At 44.4% G+C, this 22856-nt stretch overlaps 1 protein-coding gene across 3 annotated transcripts in view; it reads left to right on the forward strand.

Annotated features, from left to right (window-relative positions):
• The window catches only part of RECQL4 (RecQ like helicase 4), a 114723-nt gene that overhangs the window by 80685 nt on the left and 11182 nt on the right, over nucleotides 1-22856 (forward strand). For 2 of the 3 annotated variants that reach the window (XM_085890173.1, XM_085890175.1), the window contains exons 20-24: nucleotides 1-128; nucleotides 426-604; nucleotides 5699-5870; nucleotides 6039-6219; nucleotides 6332-6364. The exon at nucleotides 1-128 is cut by the window's left edge and continues 2 nt beyond it. In XM_085890173.1, the coding sequence (XP_085746299.1) occupies nucleotides 1-128; nucleotides 426-604; nucleotides 5699-5870; nucleotides 6039-6219; nucleotides 6332-6364 (693 nt within the window). The remainder of the gene's footprint in view (nucleotides 129-425; nucleotides 605-5698; nucleotides 5871-6038; nucleotides 6220-6331; nucleotides 6365-22856) is intronic. The other variant, XM_085890174.1, reaches the window with a different exon arrangement.

Genomic DNA, 22856 nt, shown 5'->3' on the forward strand with positions numbered 1-22856 from the left:
ATTGAGACATTGCTGTGCTACTTGGAGTTGCATGCAGACGTGGGCCTGCAGGTCTTGCATCCCACGTACTGCACATGCAGGCTCCAGTGCTACGGAGGACCACAGCAGCTTCGAAGGGTTAGCCAGAAGTAAGAAATTACTTGGAAGTCCATTGCATAACTCCTCTCCTCAAATCTCCACAAATTCAATTGATCATCTTTTACAACTGCTTGTACATGGGGTGCTGCATTTGGAGCATGCTGACCAAATGAAAGTTGAACAAATTTTTCACCTGCTTGAATATGTCAAATATTATTAAAGGACAGGTCATTGTGTGCTGATCAGGTAGCAAAGTTTATTATCAATAAAACTAAGAGTTGAATCACTTTTTATTGGCCAATAACATTGGTTTGTCTTAAACATAGCCTGTGTTTCTGGGACCACAGGTGCTGGGCTGTAGCTGTGGCTTTGGGCCGTGCCAAACTGGGTGACTCTCACTCTAGATTGCCCGACGAGCTACAGTTTGATGTGGTCGCTTTGGCAGACTCCATGGGCTGGGATCCCACGCTCGTCAAGCGTGACCTTCGACAGTTGCAATGGACCGTGGGAGCGGATGGCAGGCACAGTATGCCACTCGCATTCCAAGTCATGTCTGCCCATAATAACCACTTATTGTGATATCACATGTGCTCCTGCTTGCATACCAACATCTCCACCCCCACTCTTCCCTCTACTTGAAGAGCTTCAACTTAGGTTTTGTGGACACACTTGGGGATGAGACACATGCGAAGCTTTGTTTTGTTGATTTGTTGCATCTGCATTCCGACTGGAAAATCACCCTTGCACAAGAAGGAAGCTGCTTTGGCAGCTCTGACACTCTGTGAAGAGTATGGTACAAAAGAGAGAGGGAGAGAGCACAAATTTGCTTCAGATATCTAAATCAGAGTGAAATTTTCAATGCAAACTATCAGTGTAGGGTGATGAACTCAAGTGAATATTTATACATTGAAAATAATAAATGGGCATGTATTTTTTTTTTGTATACATTGTCGAGGCTCGTATGAGAGCTAACACACAGAATGCACAAGAAGGTGGGGGAGGGGCAGAAGACGAGAGGGATGGGAGAGGGAAGGACAAAACAGTGGGGAACAGAGATGTCAGGAGATCTGTGAAAGAGAGAGAGATGGGGTGGGATACATGGGGTAAACAAAATGGACACTAAAGGGACTTTCAGGACCTTACATGGCAAGGAACTTTTGGGAAGGAAAGCAGGGAATTTGAAGAAGGTGGGTTTGGGGTGGATTAACGGGGTTAGAAATGATCGAGGTTTTGGATGGGGCAAGATAAGAGATGGTGGTCAACAGCTGTTTTCAAGACCTGGAGGGAAGAGTGGGATTGAAGAGAGTGTGGGAGTTTGTTCCAAAGGCGGTAAAAAAAAGAGGAATGAAAGAGTGAAGGTGAGCAGCGATAAGTGATTTTGGTAGTTTTACCAGAAGGGGGTTGCTGGCGGACCTTGGGTGCCCTGCGGAAATATGGGGGAGGGGGGGACGTATCGCAGGAAGAGCAGAAGAGGAGGGGGGGGTCAAGACCGGAGAGGAGACTGTAGAAAACAGAAACACCACCGACCTGCCTGCGGTGAGAGAGTGAGAGGCCGAGGCCCAAAGGCTCAGCCTCACCGCGGGAGATACCAATTATCCAAAATGCCTTGGTTTCCACAGCGTTAAGCTGAGAAAGGTGAGAGGCAGGAGCACCAGCCCAAAGGGGAGAGGAGTACTCCATCATGCTGTGGACCAAAGCTTTGGATGTGGTCAGGAGCTCAGGTGGGCCGAGGAAGGACTTTGCACAACGGAGGATTCCCAGTCGGCAACTGGCTTTGGAGGCCAGATTGGAAATGTGGCTTTCCCAGGAAAGATCATGGCAGATAGTGAGAGCCAGAAGCTTGAATGAAAGGACTTCTTCAAGAGGATTGTTGAGAAAGTAGATGAGGGTAGGGGGGGGGGTTGCAGATGGTCCTTTCTGAGAGACATGGTGAGAGTGTGAGATTTGTCAGGGTTGAAAGACATGTTCCATGTGTTGGATCAGCTTGTGGTTTTATCCAGATCTGCAAAGAGCGAAGAAGCTGCTGCTTGCCGGTCTGAGGGATGACAGATGGTACGGCAGAGGGTGGAGTCATCAGCAAAGAGATAAAGAAGATTTTCCAGAGAGTCAGATAGATCATTGATGAAAACCAGAAAAAGAACAGGACCCAGAACGCTACCTTGAGGAACTCCAGCCTGGACAGGAAGAGAGGATGAAAGAACTCCATTTAGGGCCACACGTTGACTGCGACAGGAGAGGAAGTCTGCGAGCCATGTGTGGAGATGGCCTTGAATACCATGGGAAGAGAGTTTGGTGAGCAGGGCAGGCTGCCAGACCGTATAGAAAGCACGCGACATATCTAGGGATATGGCTCTGATTTCATGTCCGGCATTGAGGACCTCGATCCATTGTTGGAAGAGCAGAAGCAGCATATCCAGGGAAGAGTGACCTGGTCTGAATCCAAATTGATGATCGGAAATCAAGCTATTGGAGAAGAGGAAGGATTTAATGTCTGAAGCGATGATGGATTCCATAACCTTGCTGATAATTGGGAGAAGGCTGATTGGTCTGTAGTTGCAGGGATTTGTTTTTGCACCTTTTTTATCACAGCGGTAATGTTTGCTGATTTCCAAGCAGATGGCAGATGACCTTGAGCAAATGAGAGGGTGAATATAACGGAGAGAGGGAGAGCAAGAGCAGAGGAGTAGGTTTTTAGGACATGTGGCCTTATGCCGTTTGGGCCGGTTGCAGAATCTGAGTCGAGGTTTCACAGCAAGCTCTCCACCTTGTCAGAAGAAAAGGACACAGAGTCCAGTGACAGGGTAAGGAGGGTACAGAAAGCGATGGGATTTGGACACCAGATTTACAAGAAAACACGGAGTTTAGGCATTCAGCCTCTTCACGTGCAGTGTCAGCAGTGCAGCCACATGAGGTAAGGGAAGGGGATGGAGGAGGAATCATACACCAGAAACTGACTTAACTCGATGCCACCAGGAATTGGAGGAGGGAGAGAGGTTTGAGAGTTCACACTTGAAATTAGAAAGATGTTGTTTTCTGGCTCTCCTGAGAGTAGACACACTTGTTCCGAGTTTAATGGAAGGAACTGAGATTGCCTTCAGTTGGATTATCCTTCCACAAGGTGAAGGCAAGTTGTTTCAGGACAACTGCCTCACCACAAGCTTCAGTAAACCATGGGTGGGAGGAAGGGTAGGACAACTGAAGACGAGATGGGATAAATCTGTGCATGAGGGAGAGCAAGTTTCTTTGAAAGAATTTCGAGGATGAGTTGATGTTTGAGAAAGTAGCAATGGGAGACCAGTCGAGAAGTTTGATGGCTGCTTGAAGACCCTGCCAGTCGGCTTGAGTGAAATGCCAGACTCGACGGCGGTGAGGTGGTTCTCTGATAATAGCCAGAGAGATGTCCACTTTGACAAGGACATGGTCAGAAGAACCGATTGGAGCGGAGGAAGAGCAGCAGATATTTTCAGGGAAATTTGTCAAAATCAGATCCAGATGAGATGTAGTACCATTGGTTAAGATCCGGGTCGAGAAATTGACCAATTGAGTCAGTCCCAATGAGTCGCAGAAAGTTTTTGCTGAAGTGCCATGACAGGTGAGAGAGGTACCCACACCAAGCCAACTGGCATGATGACAATTGAAGTCGCCACATATGAGGAAGAGAGAGTTTGGATGAGAGGATAGAAGTTTGTCCATATTTTCGGTTCGTGAGGTGTAAATGGAGTCATCACTGTTTGGTGGATGGTAAAACACACAAATAAACATGAGGTGGGAGTGGAGATGAAGCCGTAGCCAGAGGTATTCCTGGGGGTGTGGGGGAGTGAGGGCAGTGCATGGAGAGTGAGGAATGGAATCTTTGATGAAGAGAGCAACTCCTCCACCAAGACTAGGCTCAGGTCTGTCATACCGGAGGAGGGAGTAACCAGGAAGAGATACTAGTGAGTGAGAGATGTCTTGGAAGAGGAAAGTTTCTGTTTGGCAGTGGTAACCTGTATGGAAAGATCTTTCAGCTTTGAGCGAAGGCCCCGGATGTTTGAACTCCACACTATTAAGGAAGAGGGAGGGGAGGAGGCTTTGGGTTCAGGGGAGGGGAGGTAAGGAGAGTTGTTGAAAGAGTGTGGGAGATTGCAGAAGAGCTAGGGGAGGGGGCTGGATGAGAGGAGAAAAGGTGGTGCTGGGTTGAGCTACAGTGGGGAGTAATAAGAGAGGGGGCAGAAGGCAGTTGAAGATTGGAGGAGGTGGATTGATGAACTGGAGGAGAGAGGGCAGGGGAAGGAGGAACCTTTGTGGATGTGAGGGGGGGCAACTTTGAGAAGGGGGAGTGGGGGGGTGATTGGAGGGAGAAGGGTGAGTGGGGAGAGTTAAGGGTGAAGGGGGAGTTTTTGAGAAAGTTGAGAGGGAAGTAAGAGTGTGAAGTTTGCTTTGAGAGGGAGGGGTGAGAGGGAAGCTTTGGGAAGGAGGGGAGACGATAAGAGCAGGCACGGCCAAAGAGCAGGAGGGCGATGGGAGATGTGTGGAGAGGGGAAAGATGAGACTTGGTGGTGGTATGATGAAGAATGGAGTGGGCAGAGAGAGGTACATGATTTGAGGGGTTGGGAAGAGGGTGAGGTGAGATGAGAGGAAAGGAGGAGCATGTTTGTGGTGACAAGTGTACTGATTGAGAGAGGGAGATATCTGTTAGGTTAGAATGGAGCCAACAGATGTGAGAGCACCACACACACACCTTGGGACAACAGAGGAGGAGCTTATACTGAAGCAGAAGACAGTGAAGAGGTGCTTAGAGTAGAGGTCGAATGAGGGGCAAGATGGGAGGGCTAAGGAGAGGGGATATCAGCTGAGGGGTGAGGAGGAGGTAGATTTAAGTCGATGGGGTGAATTGGCACTGAAGTTGGAAAAAACAGACGATTGATGGAACATGAACATACTTTGCAAACGAGATTTTTTTTTTTAGGTCAGAGATGCGACTAAATTAGGTAATGGAAGGTTGTAGAAAGAAATCGTGAAGGGATATGGTGAAAGTGGGTTGGCTCAAATAGAAGGAAGATGGAATGACGGCAGAAAGAGGAAGAAGAGTCGGTACTCGGGAATACGTGGGGAAAAGGAGTTTCCTTTTTTTTTTTTTTAAATTTAATTTAAGACAAGAAACTGAGGGTGTAGTTGGGTGGGGTAGAAGGGGGGGGGGCGGTGGGAAAAATGTAGAAAATATGAACTGATGGTAATAAGGAGAAAATACAAATAAAATCGATCGTGCACCCAGATGGGAAAGACGGGTAGGCCTCAAGGAAACCTGATATGACAAAATCAACGAAAACTCACAAAATAGCACAAATTTTGAAACAAAACCGAGCTAGGAACACAAAGTAAACATGTAGGTCACAAAATATCGTCGAAACACGACAAATAACGACCGGAAACTTAACTTTGAGAAAGTCAGCAGAGACCCCTGAGTGAACCAGCCGTTTCCTCAAAACCCAGAACCGGAAGTCAATGTATTGGACTGTTGTATCTTGTTCATAACTTTCTGAACATCCCCCACATTGTGGCTGTGTGGGGTCCTCCATACATCTCCTACCATTTCCCCTGGAGTTCACAGCTGCTCCATATTTTTGACTTTCATTGGCAGCACGCTCTGGTGTCCTTGTGGAGTTCTCGAACCTCTCGTTCCATTTCCGTGCTCCCGGTGACCTGCAGCCAGAGCAGCTAGACCAGCTCATGGATGCCACGTACGAGTGGACGGTGGAGCAAGAGCGACGGGGCCTCTTCAGGCTCATGAATGCATTCAGAACTTTCCGCAGGTTTTCTGTTATCTCTTCAAAAATATTTTTGTTTTAAAAATACAACCATCTAGCCTATAGTCCAGCTTGCAATGAATAATGTCTGAAACTGTCTTTTTCTCACTGTGGCATCATCCTGCGCATTACCATCATTTATGCCAATGTACGATGTCTCCCCGTACCCACCAGTGTGGAGTTCCCCTCGTACGAGGCATGCGCTGACGGGTGTGACATGGTGAGGAGCGAGCAGCTAAAGCAGCGCCTCTCACAATACTTTGAGAGGGAGAAACAAGCAGGAGTGGGTAGTGAAGAAGTTGATTGCAGCGATGGTGATGACAGCCAAGCAGAAAATGCACCTTATATCAGTGGGGTACGTGCTCGTCGTCACGTTGTCAGTGCTATGGACTGAGTCTGAACATTCATTTCCCATGATTTTGAGTCGGTCTGTGCATCAAACACTAAGCTTTGGTCATTTTTGACAGGAAGCTGGTTCCATGAAACAACAAAAAGGCCAGGTAGGGTTCCTGGGGCCCTCCCTTCATTGACCAAGTGGAAAAATCTCCATCTCTAGGCAATGTAGAAAAAGTTGTGCTTGGGCCCTAACCTTGCTGCATTCATGACCCCATGCGTGTGATGTGAAAAGCAGGGCTAAGCAATTGGTTCACTCTGTCTGTCTGTCTGTTTACAAACATCGGTTTATGATCGAGGAACAACTTGATTTCAATTGAATGTTTTATTTTAAACACTAATTGGAAAACGAACCTGTACTTTAGCTGTACTTTTCACTCTGCATTCATCCCGAACACACATGCGCAGAGAGGAGCAAGATAATTTTTTTTACTCTGCCAGCCTGGCAGTCGAAGACTATTGAAAATCATTCCAAACCGGAAACTTGCTGTATTTAAGGACGCCATAAAGGATACAAACAACAGGCATGAAGAACTCGTGTGACGTGTTAAATAATGTGGTGTATAAGACTTCCGGAAACTTCAACGGCAGTAAATGTCTGGTATTTGTTTGTTTTTTTCCTCCACCTTTAAAATCTTTATTTTATTTCAATTGAATTATTTACTTGAACACTGGAGAAGACTAATCGCCTTTTTGGAACTTTCGAAACCCTTCCGTTTAGCAGTACTTGGACAAAATATTACGGCATTTTACGTCACCTTGACCAATCAAATTTGCTGCTCGCAGACCTTACCTGTGTCCTTGTTTCTCAGCACTGCATGGGGTTAGGTGTTTTATGAACTCTAGTTATTCGCTAAGCGAAAAGCGGAGTTAAGCGATCAGTCACGTTGTACGTGTGCCGTATGTACATACGTGTCTGCATTTTTAAAATTCATTTTCTCAACAACCGTTGTTCTGATTTACACAATTTTCCAAATGGTGCACCGCCTCCTGTAGAAATTTTTTTTAGTTATAATTATGATGTCACAGGTCACGTGGTACAGGCACCATCTTGGAAAAACTCTGCATCTCCATCAACGAAACCACGCCATGGAAAAAATTTACACGAATCATTGTCAAGTTCTCCCCATGGGGAATAAGATGTGTTAATGATGATGGCATCGCCATCTTTATTATGACATCACAATTCAACAAGTACAATGCTTGATTCGATGTCATGAAAAAAATTTTCTTCGCGACTGTTGGTCCAATTGACACAAAATTTTGACTATCGGTGCGCTTCCTCCTGGAGAAATTTTATGATGATAATTTTGACATCATCCATCACGAAGTGCAGGCGCCATCTTGGAAAAACCCCAAAAAACTTTGCACCTCTATATCGACAAAACTGCTCCATGGAAAAATTGAAACGTGGCTCATTGTCAAGTACTCCCCATGCGGAATAAGATATGTTGATGATGATGTCATCAGTGCCTTCATTATGATGTCATAATTCGACAAGTGCAACGCTTGATCCGGTCAGTATGGAAAAAAATTTCTCTGCAATTGATGATCTGATTGACACAAAATTTTCCACAGAGGTGCATCTACTCCTGTATAATTTTTTTTTTCCCATCAATTATGACATCATCTGTCATGTGGTACAGGCACCATCTTGGAAAAAAAAAAAAAAACTGCACCTCCATATATCCCAAAACGCTCCATGGAAAACATTTACACATGGCTCATTGTGAAGTACTCCCCATGCGGAATAAGTTATACTACATGGCCAAAAAGTATGTGGACACCCCTTCTAATTAGTGGATTCGGCTATTTCAGCCAGACCGATTGCTGACAGGTGTATAAAATGAAGCACACAACCATGCAATCTCCATAGACAAACATTGGCAGTCGAATGGGGCATACTGAAGAGCTCGGTGACTTTCAACATGGCACCGTCATAGGATGCCTCCTATCCAACAAGTCGGTTCATCAAATATCTGCCCTGCTCGAGCTGCCCTGGTCAACTTTAATTGCTGTTTTGTGAAGTGGAAACGTCAAGGAGCAACAACAGCTCAGACACGAAGTGGTAGGCCACACAAGCTCACAAAACAGGACCGCCGAGTGCTGAAGCGCGTAGCGTGGAAAAATGGTCATCGTCGTTTGCAACACTCACTACCGAGTTCCAAACTGACTGAAAGCAACATCAGCACAAACACTGTTCGTCGAGAGCTTCATAAAATGGGTTTCAACGGCCGAGCAGCCGCAGACAAGCCTAAGATCACCGTGTGCAATGCCAATCATCGGCTGGAGTGGTGTAAAACTAACCGCCATTGGACTCTGGAGCAATGGAAATGCGTTCTCTGGAGTGATGAATCACGCTTCACAATCTGGCAATCCGACGGACGAATCTGGCTTTGGCGGATGCCAGGAGAACACTACCTACCCGAATGCATCGTGCTAACTGTAAAGTTTTGTGGAGGAGGAAAAATGGTCTGAGGCTGTTTTTCATGGTTCGGGCTAGGCCCCTTAGTTCCAGCGAAGGGAAATCTTAAAGCTGCAGCATACAATGACATGGTAGATGATTCTGTGCTTCCAACTTTGCGGAAACAGTTTGGGGAGGGCCCTTTTCTTGTTTCAACATGACAATGCCCCCATGCACGAAGCGAGGTCCATACAGAAATTGTTTGTCGAGATCGGTGTGGAAGAACTTGACTGGCCTGCACAGAGCCCTGACCTCAACCCGATCGAACACCTTTGGGATGAATTGGAACGCCAACTGCCAACCAGACCAAATTGCCCAAAACCAGCACCCGACCTTACTAATGCTTTTGTGGCTGATTGGAAGCAAATTCCCACAGCATTGTTCCAACATCAAGTGGAAAGCTTTCCCAGAAGCGTGGAGGCTGCGAGAGCAGCAAAGGGGGGGGGGGGAGCAACTTCATCTTAATGCCCATGATTTTGGAATGAGATGTTGGATGAGGTTTCCACATACTTTTGGCCATGTTTTGCATATTGATGATGTCATCGGTGCCTTTATTATGATGTCAAAATTCAACAAATGCAATGCTTGATCCAATCATTTAAAAAAAATTTTATCTGCAATTATTTGTGCAATAGACATAATTTTCACCATTGGAGCTCATTGATAATTATGTCGTCATACACGACCGGTCAAAAGTTTCAGAACACCCCCATTTTTCCAGTTTTTACTGAAATTTAAACAGTTTAATGTTTCAATGTACTCCAAAATTAAAGCATAGAACAAATAAACAATTGCAGATAAAAAAGAAATCATGCAATCATTTTGTTGAACAAAATTTAATCTAAATTTTTGACTCATCAAAGTAGCCACCTTTTGCAGATGCAACAGCAGAATACTCGTGCCATCCTTTCTTCAATAGAAATTAAATATTGTTCGGAAAGTTCTTCCCAACACTGTTGCAGAAGTTCCCACAAATGTGTTGCACTTGTAGGTTGCTTTGCCTTCACCTTTCTGTCCAGTTCATCCCAAACCAGCTTGATAGGGTTTAAGTCTGGAGACTGTGCTGGCCATTCCATGATTTGAAGCCTACCACCTTGTTCTTTTCTTCCAAGGTAGTTCTGACATAGCCTAGAGGTATGTTTTGGATCATTGTCTTGCTGTAGGATGAACCCCTGACTAACTTGGCGGAGACCAGAGGGTATTGCATGGTGTTGCAAAATGCTGTGGTAGCCCTTTTGGTTCAGGGTGCCAGTCACTCTGTGCAAGTCGCCGACTCTGGATCCAGCAAAAGAGCCCCAGATCTTAACGCTTCCTCCTCAATGTTTGACAGTTGGTGTCATACATTGAGGAACCATCCTTTCACCTTCTCGACGGTGTACAAAAACCCTGCGTAATGAACCGAAGATTTCAAATTTTGATTCATCGGTCCATAAGACCTTCCAGTTTTCAATAGTCCACTGGTGGTGCTTCATGGCCCAGGCAAGCCTCTATTTCTTATTTTGCCATCTTTGCAATGGCTTTCTTACTGCCACTCGACCTGTCAAACCTGCAGCTCGAACTCTTCTCTTCACAGTTGAAACTGAGACTTCCTTACTTCGACCAGTGTTAAAGGCGCTGTCACACCTTGACGATTTAGCCAGCGTATGCCGACTTATGAAAAATTTGTCTAAAACGCTGGCACACGTCGAATACGTTATGGGTAAGTTTTGTATACCTTAAGAGCACACTGAAAAACACTGCCATATGTCGTAGTACGCTGGCTTTCATCGTTGTACTTTGCGGTTGTCCTCAAATTTTAGCATGCTTGAAATTTTACGACTTATGACTCGCACGTTCCGCTACGCTGGCCATAAGTTGTAGGCACGTTATGCGATCGTTGACACACGTTAATTGTAAGTTACTCATGAGTTGAAACACGTCGAGGTAATGATTAGCGTACCCGAAACTTATTTATAACCTATGAGTAATGTGTTGTGGGCAGTTACACGATCGTTGACACACGTCAAGGTAATGCTTAGCGTACCCAAAACTTATTTCTAACCTATGAGTAACGTGCTTTGAACCTATGTGTAATGTACCTCCAACGCATATTGACATATGTAGACGTATTTGATTGACGTCTTCCGGACGACCACAGAACTTACTGAACGTGTTTCTAATTTACAGCTACTGTATGGCGTATTGGCAGCGTTAAAAAAACAAAAAAACAATAACTTCCAATATTTCGTCACGTGCCGTTACGTCACGTCTGATTGCCTCTTCACTTTGCTCATGTCTTATTCTTAGTTCCTCCTCTGTGAATATTTTGTGTTTGAGGATATTGTCACGTCGACGTCGAAACTTAAAAGCAAATGTCCGAATATATTTTAAAATTCGTGATAGACTGAAAAAAATAAACAAAAAAAACAACAACAACTTCAGATATTTTGTCACGTGCCTTCAAGGAGCCAAGGAGAAAAAAAGAAAATGTGCCTTGACGGAGAAAATAAGTTTCGGGTATGCTAAACATTACCTCGACATGTTTCGACTTATGAGTAACTTACAAGGAACTTGTGTCGACGTGTGTCAACGATCGCATATCATGCCTACAACTTATTCCCAGCGTAGCGGAACGTGTGAGCCATACGGCGAGTACGTCGTAAAATTTTCAGCATGCTTGAAATTTCACGACGTACGAGACGTTCCACGAAATATGACAGCATACTTCATCGTTTTTCAGTGTGCTCTTAACATATACACAACTTACCCATACCGTATTCGACGTGTGCCAGCTTGGTTCGGCAAATTTTTCATAGGTCGGCATACGCTGGCTAAATCGTCAAGGTGTGACTGCGTGGTTGACACAATATTCAGGCGGTTATGATTTAAATCGGCGTGCGGCAGGTTTTTAACAGGCTACGCCACGAGTTCTTCGGCGATACATGCAGCGCGCTATGCCCAAGTTAAACTATCGTTGGGCATAGGTTGTGAATGCCAACAACAGGCTAAGCATTCGTTGGTATAAGTTATCTATAAGACGACGAAACGTTCTGTGCCCGTTACTAATATGTTATGCATACGACCAACACGTTATGAATATGACCAAAACTTAAAAAAAAACATCAATTTCAGCGTACGCCAACGTTTTACATACATTTTTATAAGTTGCCATTGCTGGCTAAATCGTCAAGGTGTGACAGTGCCTTAAGCTGTGCTTGAGGCTGCTGTCCTGTGAGCCACCTATCACGCAAGCTGTTGACTCTCAGAAACTTGTTTTCTGATTGTGTTGTGGCTTTGGGTCTGCCAGACCTCTTCCTGTCAGAGTGTCCTCCAGTTTCCAAGTGCCTTTCGATGGTGTAGGAAACTGTACTCACTCACACCTTTGCTTGCTTTGCAAATTCTCCAAAGGAAAGACCAGCACTTTTAAGGGTTATCATGGTCTGTCTGTCTTCCTTTGTTAATTGTCTTTTTGTCAACATTATGATAGCAATATAGGCCTACTACTTCCTGCAGTGCAATATTGTCGAAATAATGCTTCAGAGGGTGTAGCAACACAGTCTGTTCCAACACTGCTTTTATACAGACAGAGGGTTTGTAACCAATCAACAAAATTTGGGACACCTGTAGGAATTGTTTGCATCAACTTTCAAGGCTTAATTTACTTCCATTGCTGCAGAACAGCGGCAGTTGCCAACCCATTACTTGTTCACTGAAAAGGGCCTTTTTTAACAACTCTGAAACTTGTATTATTTTTGTTTTTGGTAACCTAAACGTTGTTTTTTAACCTCTGGCAGTTTACCACTTCGGGCCCTGTCACACCTTGACGTTTTTGCCAGGAATGGCAAAGTATAAAAATGCACGTAAAACGTTGGCGTATGCTGAAGTTTTGAGGTTTTTAAAAAGGTTTTGGTCGTATTCACAACGTGTTGGTCGTATGCATAACGTATTAGTAACGGGCACAGAACGTTTCGTTGTGTTAAAGATAACTTATACCAACGAATGCTTAGCCTGTTGTCGGCGTTCACAACCTTTGCCCAACGATAGTTTAACTTGGTCATAGTGCGCTGCACGTATCGCCGACGAACTCGTGGCGTTCTGTTAAAAACCTGCCGCACGCCGATTTAAATCATAACCGCCTGAAAATTTGAAGTGTCAACATCGCAGTCACACCTTGACGATTTAGCCAGCATATGCCGACCTATGAAAAATGTGTCTAAAACGCTGGGACACGTCGAATACGGTATGGGTAAGTTGTGTATACGTTAGGAGCACGATCAAAAACAATGAAGTACGCTGGTATATTACGTGGTACATTGAGTACGTCGTGAAATTTCAAGCATGTTGAAAATTTTACGACGTACTCGACGTATGGCTCACAAGTTCCGCATACGCTGGCATAAGTTCTCGGCACGCTCCACAATCTCCACACAACTCCACAAACTCCACACGTCGTCCACACGTTACTTGTAAGTTTCTCATAAGTCGAAACACGTCGAGGTAATGTTTAGCATACCCGAAACTTAATTTTTAACCTACGAGTAATGTGCTTTGAACCTATTAGTAGCGTGCTTTGAACCTATGTGTAACGTATCTCAAACGTACATTGACGTATGTAGACGAATTTGATTGATGTCTTCTGGACGACCACATAACTTACTGAACGTGTTTCTAACTTACAGCTACCGTATAATGGCGTATTGGCAGCGTTTAGGGGAATTGGTATATACAAATGGGCTTCACAAGAGGAACCCGTCAGTGTTCCAGACTCCATGTTGAGTAGATGTCAATGTCAGTAGCAGTGGCAGCAGTAGTAGTAGTAGTAGTAGTAGTTCGAGAGAATTTAGTGATGTCGATGTTGGTAGTAGTAGTAGTAGTAGTTCGAGAGAATTTAGTGATATCGATGTTGGTGGTAGTAGTAGTAGTACTTTCAAGTAACGTGTTGCAAAGTGTGAACAACGTTCGTGTAGCGTGCTTACAAAACGTTACTCATAGGTTAGAAATAAGTTTCGGGGCGCTAAACATTACCTCGACGTGTTTCGACTTATGAGTAACTTACAAGTAACGTGTTTCAACGTGTATCAACGATTGCATAACATGCCTACAACTTATGGCCAGCGTTATGCGGAACGTGTGAGTCATACGCTGGCATAAGTCTTAAAATTTCAAGCATGAAAAAATTTGAGGAAAACCCAAAAGTTCAACGTTTAAAGCCAGCGTACTACGACGTATGGCAGTGTTTTTCAGCGTGTTCTCAATGTTATCAAAACTTACCCATAACGTATTCGGCGTGTACCAGCGTTTTACACAAATTTTCCAAAAATCGGCATAAGCTGGCTAAAACGTCAAGGTGTGACTGGGCCTTTAGCTTTGTACCAATTCAGGTTAATCATTGGACTTGAACTTCTTACATTTCAGTAAAAACTGGAAAAATGGGGGTGTTCTAAAACTTCTGACCGGTAGTGCATGTCACGTGATACAGGCGCCATCTTGGAAAAAACGAAAAACTTTGCCCCTCTACATCTCCAAAACCACTCTGTGGAGAAGACATACCCACAAGTGTGGGGTCCTCCGTCCATGTGGGTTAGCTCTCGGGTTTGGAGACCGGATAGTGGCGAGATCATGGCGGGTGGTTACACATACTATTGGTCTGGTTGCTCTGATGTTTACCATGCCCAAGGAGTTGCTGTAGCTGTGCCCAATAAGCTAACTCCAATGATAATTGAGGTAATGGCGGTCAATGAGCATATTATGAGACTAACAATTTGTCACTCCTTGGGTGTCGTTTCCCTGGTTTCGGTATATGCTCCGACTGAGGTGAGTTATCTCACCATGAAGGACGCATTCTATGACACGCTCGAGTCTGTGGTTGATAAGTGCCCCAGGCGAGATACTCTTCTCGTCTTGGGGGATTTAAATGCATTGACTGGAACTGATGGGGATGGTTATGAGACAGGTGTTGGTCCCCATGAGTCTGGAATTGTGAACCAGAATAGCACCAAGTTCCTTGACTTTGCAAGAAGTCCTGGACTTAAGGTGGCTGGTTCATGGTTTCAGCCCCCACAGACTCATCGCTGGACTTGGTATTCCAACGCTGGTGGTGTGGCAAAGGAGATTGACCATGTGCTCGTTGATGATCACTGGAGGATGATCAAGAACTGCAGGGGCCACCAGAGTGCTTAGTTCCTCAATACCGACCACATGTGCACGTGGTAGCAACTCTAAGGTTGCAGCTTAAAACCGGGAGAATGGTACCATCATAACCTAGGCTGGATACTGGCAAACTCAAGAATGAGAGAGTAGCTGAGGAGTTTGCAAACAGGCTGAATGGGGATTTGGGAGGTCTGGGTGCTTTGGGGAATCCTGAGGAGTTGTGGAGTGCCTTGAAGGCCACCATTCTTGATCTTGCCGGTGGATGTCTTGGAACTCACCATAGGGTGAAGAAGAATTTTGTCTCTCAAGGGACACTGGATACCATTAACCAGAGTCGCGGGGCCAGGCTTAATGGCAGAGCTGAGCTGTTCAGGAAGTTGAGGCGTAAAACTGTACGTGTGCTGGGGGTGGACAAGGAGGCCTATGTGCGAGGAATCTGTGAGGGGGTAGAACATCACCTGTGCTCAAGTGATTCTCATCCTGCTTAAAGGAGAATTCACGCATTGCGTACCTCTAAGCCCATGCATTGGTGTACTGCAGTTAGAGCGGAGGGTGGTGGGCTCTTGACAGAGGAGTCTGAAGTGAAGGCCCGCTGGGCCAGTTACTTTGAGCGGCTGTACCAGGCTGATCCACCAGCTGTCGAGTTGGATGTCAGGGGAGTTACAATCCCAATTGCTGACACTCCAAACAACTGTGATCCACCTTTGTTTGTGTTAACAAAGGCTGTGGTGAACAGGTTGAAATGGGGTTAAAGTTCTGGGATCTGTGGCATCCATGCTGAACTTCTCAAGGTTGGTGGAAATGCTGCACTCATGTCATTGCATGCAGTTCTGTGCTCTGTCTGGAACACAGGCATCATCCCAACTGACTGGAAGAGGGGCCTTGTTGCACCTCTCTGGAAAGGGAAGGGTGATCGCCAGGACTGCAACAACTCCTGAGGGTTGACTGCTCTCGGTGCTGGGCAAGGTCTTTGCTCGGATAATTATTGATGGGGTTCACCACCATCTACTTGAGCACCAGCGTCCAGAGCAGTCAGGCTTTACACCACAGAGGTCAACAATTGACTGTATCCTTGCTCTTCGGGTCCTCACCGAACGCAGACGAGAGTTTCGGCCGCTCCACGGAAAAAAATTGAAACGTGGCTCGATGTCAAGTACTCCCCATGGGGGAATAAGATATGTTAATGTTGATGTCATCGGTGCCTTCATTATGACATCATAATCCCACAAGTGCAATACTTGATCTGGTCAGTATAAAAAAAAAAACATTCTCTGCAATTGTTGAAACCACTAACCGTTCAACGCAAAACTTTAACTAATTGATTAACTACCCATGGAAAATATATTTTGATAAGTGACATTATTGGTCACTGGTCTGGTACCATATTGGATCAAAGAAAGAAAGAAAAAAAACCTTAAAAAAAACAGATGGGCAGGCTTGCACCAAGTCCTTCTCAAGACTGTGCAGGGTAAGTATTCTATGAATACCATCTAATTATACATTGAATGCAATTTGGTTAAAGATTTCTAAACTGCCCATGGATGAGCAGATGTTGAGAATGTCCAAGTCCATTAACTAATTCTTCCTCATTCAAAATGCAGGCGTCCATAATTGGCCCATGCTTGCGAAGCAAAAGGCGTGGTTAAGCGAACAGTCCAATGTATACGTACGTGCCTGCATTTTGTTATTCCATTTTCTCTGCAACCGCTTTTGGATTGACACGAAATTTTCGTCATCAGAGCAACTACTCATGTATAATGTTTTGATGATAATTATGACATCATAGGTCACGTGGTGTGGCAGCCATGTTGGAAAAAGGAGAAACGTTGGACCTCTGTATATCTGATAACCATGAGGCCGAGCCCAAAATTTTGATCATTGGTACCAAACAAAGAACAGTGCCCTATTCTGGTCGTTTTTTTTTTTTTTGTAAAGATGGGTCCCCTGGGGTATCAAAATCACTTGATAGCAAGGAAATATCGGTAGCTTATATCGTGTAATGGCACTGTTTATACGCGACCCCCTCTTGCACAAAATTGAAGATTTTCGATAATTTTTATACACCATGGATTTGAGTTGGGAGCGTTTTATACTGTTAATATACTTTAATGTGTATAATCTATATATCAAAAGAAAGCTCATGGAGTACAGTTTATAGTCGTATAAACATAAGAAGAAAATAAAAACATTCGCAGACACCCGACATGAAATACTGCGGACCCCTTGATGCGAAACAAATGTTTTTCTTCACTGAGAAGAAATATGTCTTCCAACATGTAGAACGTCATTAGAAACTTCAACTCAGGCACTATAATAACAGTACCTTGAATACATCTTAATATAATTTGAACCTTGTCAATAAATGACACCTTACATATCTTCTTCTTCTTTTGGCTGCTCCCGTGAGGGGTCGCCACAGCGGATCATCCGTATGATCCGCATAGTGATTTGGCACATGTTTTACGCCGGATGCCCTTCCTGACGCAACCCTGGTCGCCTCTTACGACACAGGGATATGGTACACCTATTTTAACCGGGGTATACACCGGCCCAGTATACTGGTACTCATTTCGCCGACCTCGGAAGGATGACAGGCTGAGTCAACCCCCTGGTGTATTAATTCAGTGGCACAACTGGGCTTGAAACTCAGGACCTCTTGGATCCCAAGCCGCTGCCCTAACCACTGCGCCAACACCAGGCTAAATGACACCTTACATATATAGGAAACAAATTCTATCATAGAAAATATGTAATTATGTGCTTTCGACATCAAGTTGATCATTTGGTCCAGATTTCAAATGTTGCAGCTGTAACAGCAACACAGAAATAAAATATAAGGCATGTTATAAGACAAACACATTATTATTGTTATTCAAACACAAGAATGAAAGTACACAATCTTGGAATATTTGAACTAATAGTCTTCAGTTTCATAATCGTCTTCGCTGCTCAACTCCATTTTGCTGTCTGTACCGTCGTTCATTGGTTGGTTTTCACATGGGCTCAAATTACAAATGTCAGAACACTTCAATCCATTTGCAGCACAGGGACATTGAGGAACTCGACGACTTCCGACATTTGCAGGACAGCATCTCAAGAACAGCATCGGGGGCCGGTGCACCATCCATCCAGTCTACGGCTAAGTGTCTGTCATCACCATCGCCAACGAATTTCCAGCCATAGCCTGCAGGATTGGGCGTCTTGGGATCGTTCATCAAACTCTGTCTCCAAATTGCCGTTTGATAATTTGCTTGCCGTGCATGTTTTCCAAGACAATCTGCACATGGCGGTAACTGTTAGGTCTCTTTCTCACCTTTCTTTGCACAAAATAGTTTGTACCGAAACTCGTTGACTGAAGCATCTCCAGATGTAGCATCATACATGGCACAAACAAAATGTTCCAATCGAGCTTGAAGAGAAGATGAAAGACTCCACTGTTGGCCAAGCTCATTAAAGAGACTGGAAATTCTGATTTGCTTTGACCAGTTTGAATGCTTTCATTTTCCCACAACCTGCGAAGGCACTGACGGAGTCGCAACCAGTGAAAGTGTGCAATCCAATAACTGCCTCTGAGACATCAGATCCATTCATGTTGACAACAGCTGTGATGTCTATGTAATGTGTGCGAGTTTTCGTCCCACATTTCTGATAAAGAGGAGCAGTAATTTGTGTACAGAACGCCATGCTCAAAAGGAAGACATCTGTGTCGTCCGCCACAAAGATTACAGCTGCACTTCCGGTGTCACTTGCGTATTTTTCATGAAGCAGTACCCTCGTGTCTGCTTCTTCTTGCTGGCAGCAAAGCTCCGGTACATCTTCAACTGCTGAGTCAGTAATTTTGATGCACTTCTCCTTTGAGGTTACAAACATATGCTTTGACTGCAATAATGACCTTGAATGTGGTTGTTGCCATTCCTGAAACAGAAATTCAATGAGTTCAGTCTTGTTGTCACTACTCTGCAGGTAACTTCTCCACCGACGGACAATTTGTTGGGAAGTTATATTCTTGAACTGTATGCCTGGATTCTTGCTTTGTCTCGCTCTTTCGTGGTGTTTTATGCTGTGTGGTTGATGCACATCAAACACGATGTCAATCCTAGTACTGTGTGCACCTTCTCTAATTGCAGAAAGAAGCAAGGTGTTTGCAATGTCTCCAAATGTTTTCTGGTCCCCCTTCATCTTTTGAACCAAAGCCATGCCATCAATAATTGTGGCTGATGGTGTGGGAATGTTCTCTGCTTGTGCATCTTTTTGTAATGCTCTGGCCAACACAGCTTTGTTTGTCTTCCTGATACTCCCATCTTCACAGGCTAGAGACCATGGCAGCGGACCGAGGGGATGTGCCAGGACATCTTTCATATCCAGGTTCTTTCTTGTTTGTGCAATGAGTACCATTTGCCCAAACAACTTTCGGTCTGCTTTCAGAATCATTTCTTTTCCATTTGAAGAAACTTTCTTCTGCTTCTTGGTCATATCTGAAAAGGTCTTGAGCCTCAGCTTCGGCAATGGATCATGAAATTTCACGACTGGTGGACTTGATTCAAGTCTTTCAGACTTAAAGCTCTGATAAGCTGCCTCACCACGCTTTTCTGCTTCTAGCAACTGTGTGGCAATCTGCCTTGTTGCAGCAGCAGCTGTAGACAGACTGACTAGTTCTTGTTGATTTTCTTCAAAGGGATTAACCCAGTTTTGCAGGGTTTCTACAACAGCATTGACAGCCAGTTCATCCTTTTTAATTCTGCTGTTCTGTAACTCTACATGTCCATGATCAGATTTGCCTGTGACCAACACGTCTCGGAGATGACGCAAGAAGGATGACCGGTATTCTGCTGTCAGGAAGAACCGACTCACTGCACCAGGTTTGAGACTATACTTGTGCACTCCTCCTGCAACTTTTGTATCACGATTGGCTGTCTCTTCAATTGTCTGGTCCAAGTGTATCTTAGCAAAGAGGTTCTTTTCTCCTAGTTGGACAGAAAACTCTCCTTCAAGGAGTGTTGAAGCACTTCTGGATGGTCATTTCTGAGCTGGGACATTTCAGCGTAGTATACTGGAAGGTACCGGGCATAATTCTGTCGGTCATAGGCGAAGCACCAGACAATCATGCCACGAACTGCAGCCATGTGCAAATTCCAATCACCTTCTCTGGAAGAGTGAATTAGGGCCAGCAATACTCCCTCAACCATGTCAAAGTATGACATCCATAACGCTGAAAGAGGTCCATTGGTGTGCCGTAGATGTTCACAATATTTCTCAAAGTGTTCCAGCATCTGCAAGAACAATTCATGGTTCAGCGTCTCTTCATATTTGGAACTTTGACGAGAAGTGTCCAGAAGATCACTCAGTAATTCCAATAACTGATCGATCTGGTTCATATGTGTAGGTTGTTGTTCCTTCAGCCATAGCAGAAATCCCGCCCATAGCAATCTGAAAAGGGCCTCATATATGTATTTGTGCGTTCGGAGAGACCTGTTGTACTGTCTGCCTGCCATGACACTCATTACAGACCCCTCTGCCACTATCCCTGCCTCAATGCAAAGGTCACGCAGGCCTGCATCCTCAAAACGTTTTCTAAGTATTCCCAGAAAGTTGCAGACCATATGAAAAGAGCCGAGGCGAAGAATTACTCTGGGATATTGACATCTGTGTTTCCACAGAACTTCTGCCACTTTGGAATAAAGGGCCTGGTCGAATACCAGTACAACCTCTTGAAGATGTAGGCTTTCTTTTACCTTCATTGACCTGTTCAAAATCTCAGCTGCTGTCGCCATGCTGGTTGCTGGAAATTGATTGGGTTAAGATAGCCTATGTTGTGCTGATGAACTGTCTGGTCCTGTCTCGTAATGATGTTGATTCCTGTCCATCCTGGAATAATTTGGTTTTCCGGGTGCATTTGCCGTAGAAGAATCCAGATCAAGTCCTTTCTGTGGATGGATTTTTGAGGAAGAGCATGGTATTCTTCAGCAACTGTTTTGCTTCCAGGTCCTTCTCTTTTCCCAGTGTTATAAATTCGAAGCTGTTGTTCTTCATATTTGATGGAATGTTGCTTTTTCTTTTCTATTACAGGTCGTGCCGATTCCAGCTTAGGACCATACACCTTTAGTTGGACAATGACGCCATTGACCCTGTGGCTTGTTCCTGCTCCTGTTGTAGTTTCCTCGAGGAAATCTATATTGTCCCAAATGAGAGCGGAATATATGTAGAGGTTAACACAATCAGGAAGTGGGACAGAATCATCTGAGGATGAGGCTATTTTCTGAAGGCTCAAGGCAGTGTCGTTTTCCTCGAACAGTATATGAAACCCCATGCCCTAGTTTGTTCATTATCTGGATGATTTCCGAGTTTCCTGTCAGTGTTTTCACTGCATTTGATAGCAAGATGTGCTTCGGTGGTTTCACACGACCACAGGTGACACTGTAGACCAGATCTTGGCCATATGAATCCTCTAACAGTTGAATTTTTTGCGAGGCACTGTGATAGCTTGGTTCACCTGAAAGGACACACGTTATGAAGATTTGCAGAAGTTCTGGTAATCGGAAGCCACTCCAGTTCACCAAAGCGGGCGTGAAAGGCCACACTTGATCCTGGAGGATCTCTTTTATGGAAGATCAAATAATTTGGCCAGCTTTGATAATGACAGAAGAATCACCTGATGTTACTGCTGTAAGGGTTTCCATCTTGTCCTTGAGCTTCTGGTTCTCTTTTACAAGTTCGTAGATTGTGAGAGTGTGAGGGAATACGAGTGTTTTCCCTTTATCATCTTTACAGAAATGTAAAGTATCTGCAAATTCATTTTCAATATTTCGTCGAATATGCTTGTTGGTGGATTCTTTGGTCATGGTGATCCCTGTGTTTGACATCACCTCAACGACGATTGCTGTGAGATCAATCATCTTTAATACATGAGGATTCGTGAATAAATCATCACGGATAAATGTGTAGAGCGATTCGTTCGCATGTCTTTCAGCCTCGTTGTACAGGCAGTCTTCTTTGGCATCAGGAGACACATCAGTTGTTGCAGTTTCACCGCCTTTATTAGTGTACATGCGGTAACATGAGTGGTGGTAATGTTCCTCAGTGGCAACTAAGTCTCTTGACGCAACTGCTAAGATCTTCGGGTCGCTCTTTTGCATTGTGCACTCCCATATTCTCTTATTGCATCGCAGCTCTGTGCACTGTACAATTGATTCTCTTGTTCTTGATGTTTTTTTATACTTTTCTCTTTCACAGAATATGCATTTTGTTTCGTAAACCCTTGCTGTTGAAGGCTTTGACCTGGGAAGATGTTTACTGCTACCAAATACTGTGGTTTCACAATCACGCCTTTCTCGATGTTTTTCTAAGAGCTGAAGGTCGCGTTTCAATGTAAAGCGTGACCGACACTGTCTATGGTAAACTATGTCAGGCACCTGTCCTTCTGATAGATTTTGAGCTTTCTCCAGCAATGGGGCATGCTGACGTACACATGCAGCATTTAGCAATGTCTGCCATGATGAAACATCTTTTGGTGAAGTGAGCGGAGCTTGGGAATCTTCCTCTGGATAATGGATAACACAAAAAGGTTTAGATCTTTTGCTTGGGGGCGAATCTGTTTGAAAAGTGGTCTGTGAGGGCCCTTCACCACTGTTGGAGGATTGCATGGCTATTATTCTTTATGCTTGATTGGGATACCTGAAATAAAGCAACAACAATCATTTGTTATAATGAAAACAAACGCAACTTATTGCATGAGTGCAGTCTCAAATTGCTACATGAAGCAAAAAAGTGCATTGCAACAGTACAGATTTTTGCATTTCAAGCCTACAGACAGACGAAGGAATGAACGATTTTGAATATATGCTATAATATGATAAGATATGTTAGAAAAACACATAATCTATTTCTATCTACCACCAGTACAATATTTTAAAAATGTTCAGGGATAAGGCCACAACTCAAAACGATGGAGTGAATCATCACTTGTACTCCAAACTGTAAGGAATTCCCTGTATAGATTACCAGACAAG

Source organism: Eptatretus burgeri, chromosome 7 (genome assembly GCF_056783735.1).
Source record: "Eptatretus burgeri isolate ZD-2024b chromosome 7, Ebu_testis_v1, whole genome shotgun sequence".
Taxonomy (NCBI): Eukaryota; Metazoa; Chordata; class Myxini; order Myxiniformes; family Myxinidae; genus Eptatretus; species Eptatretus burgeri.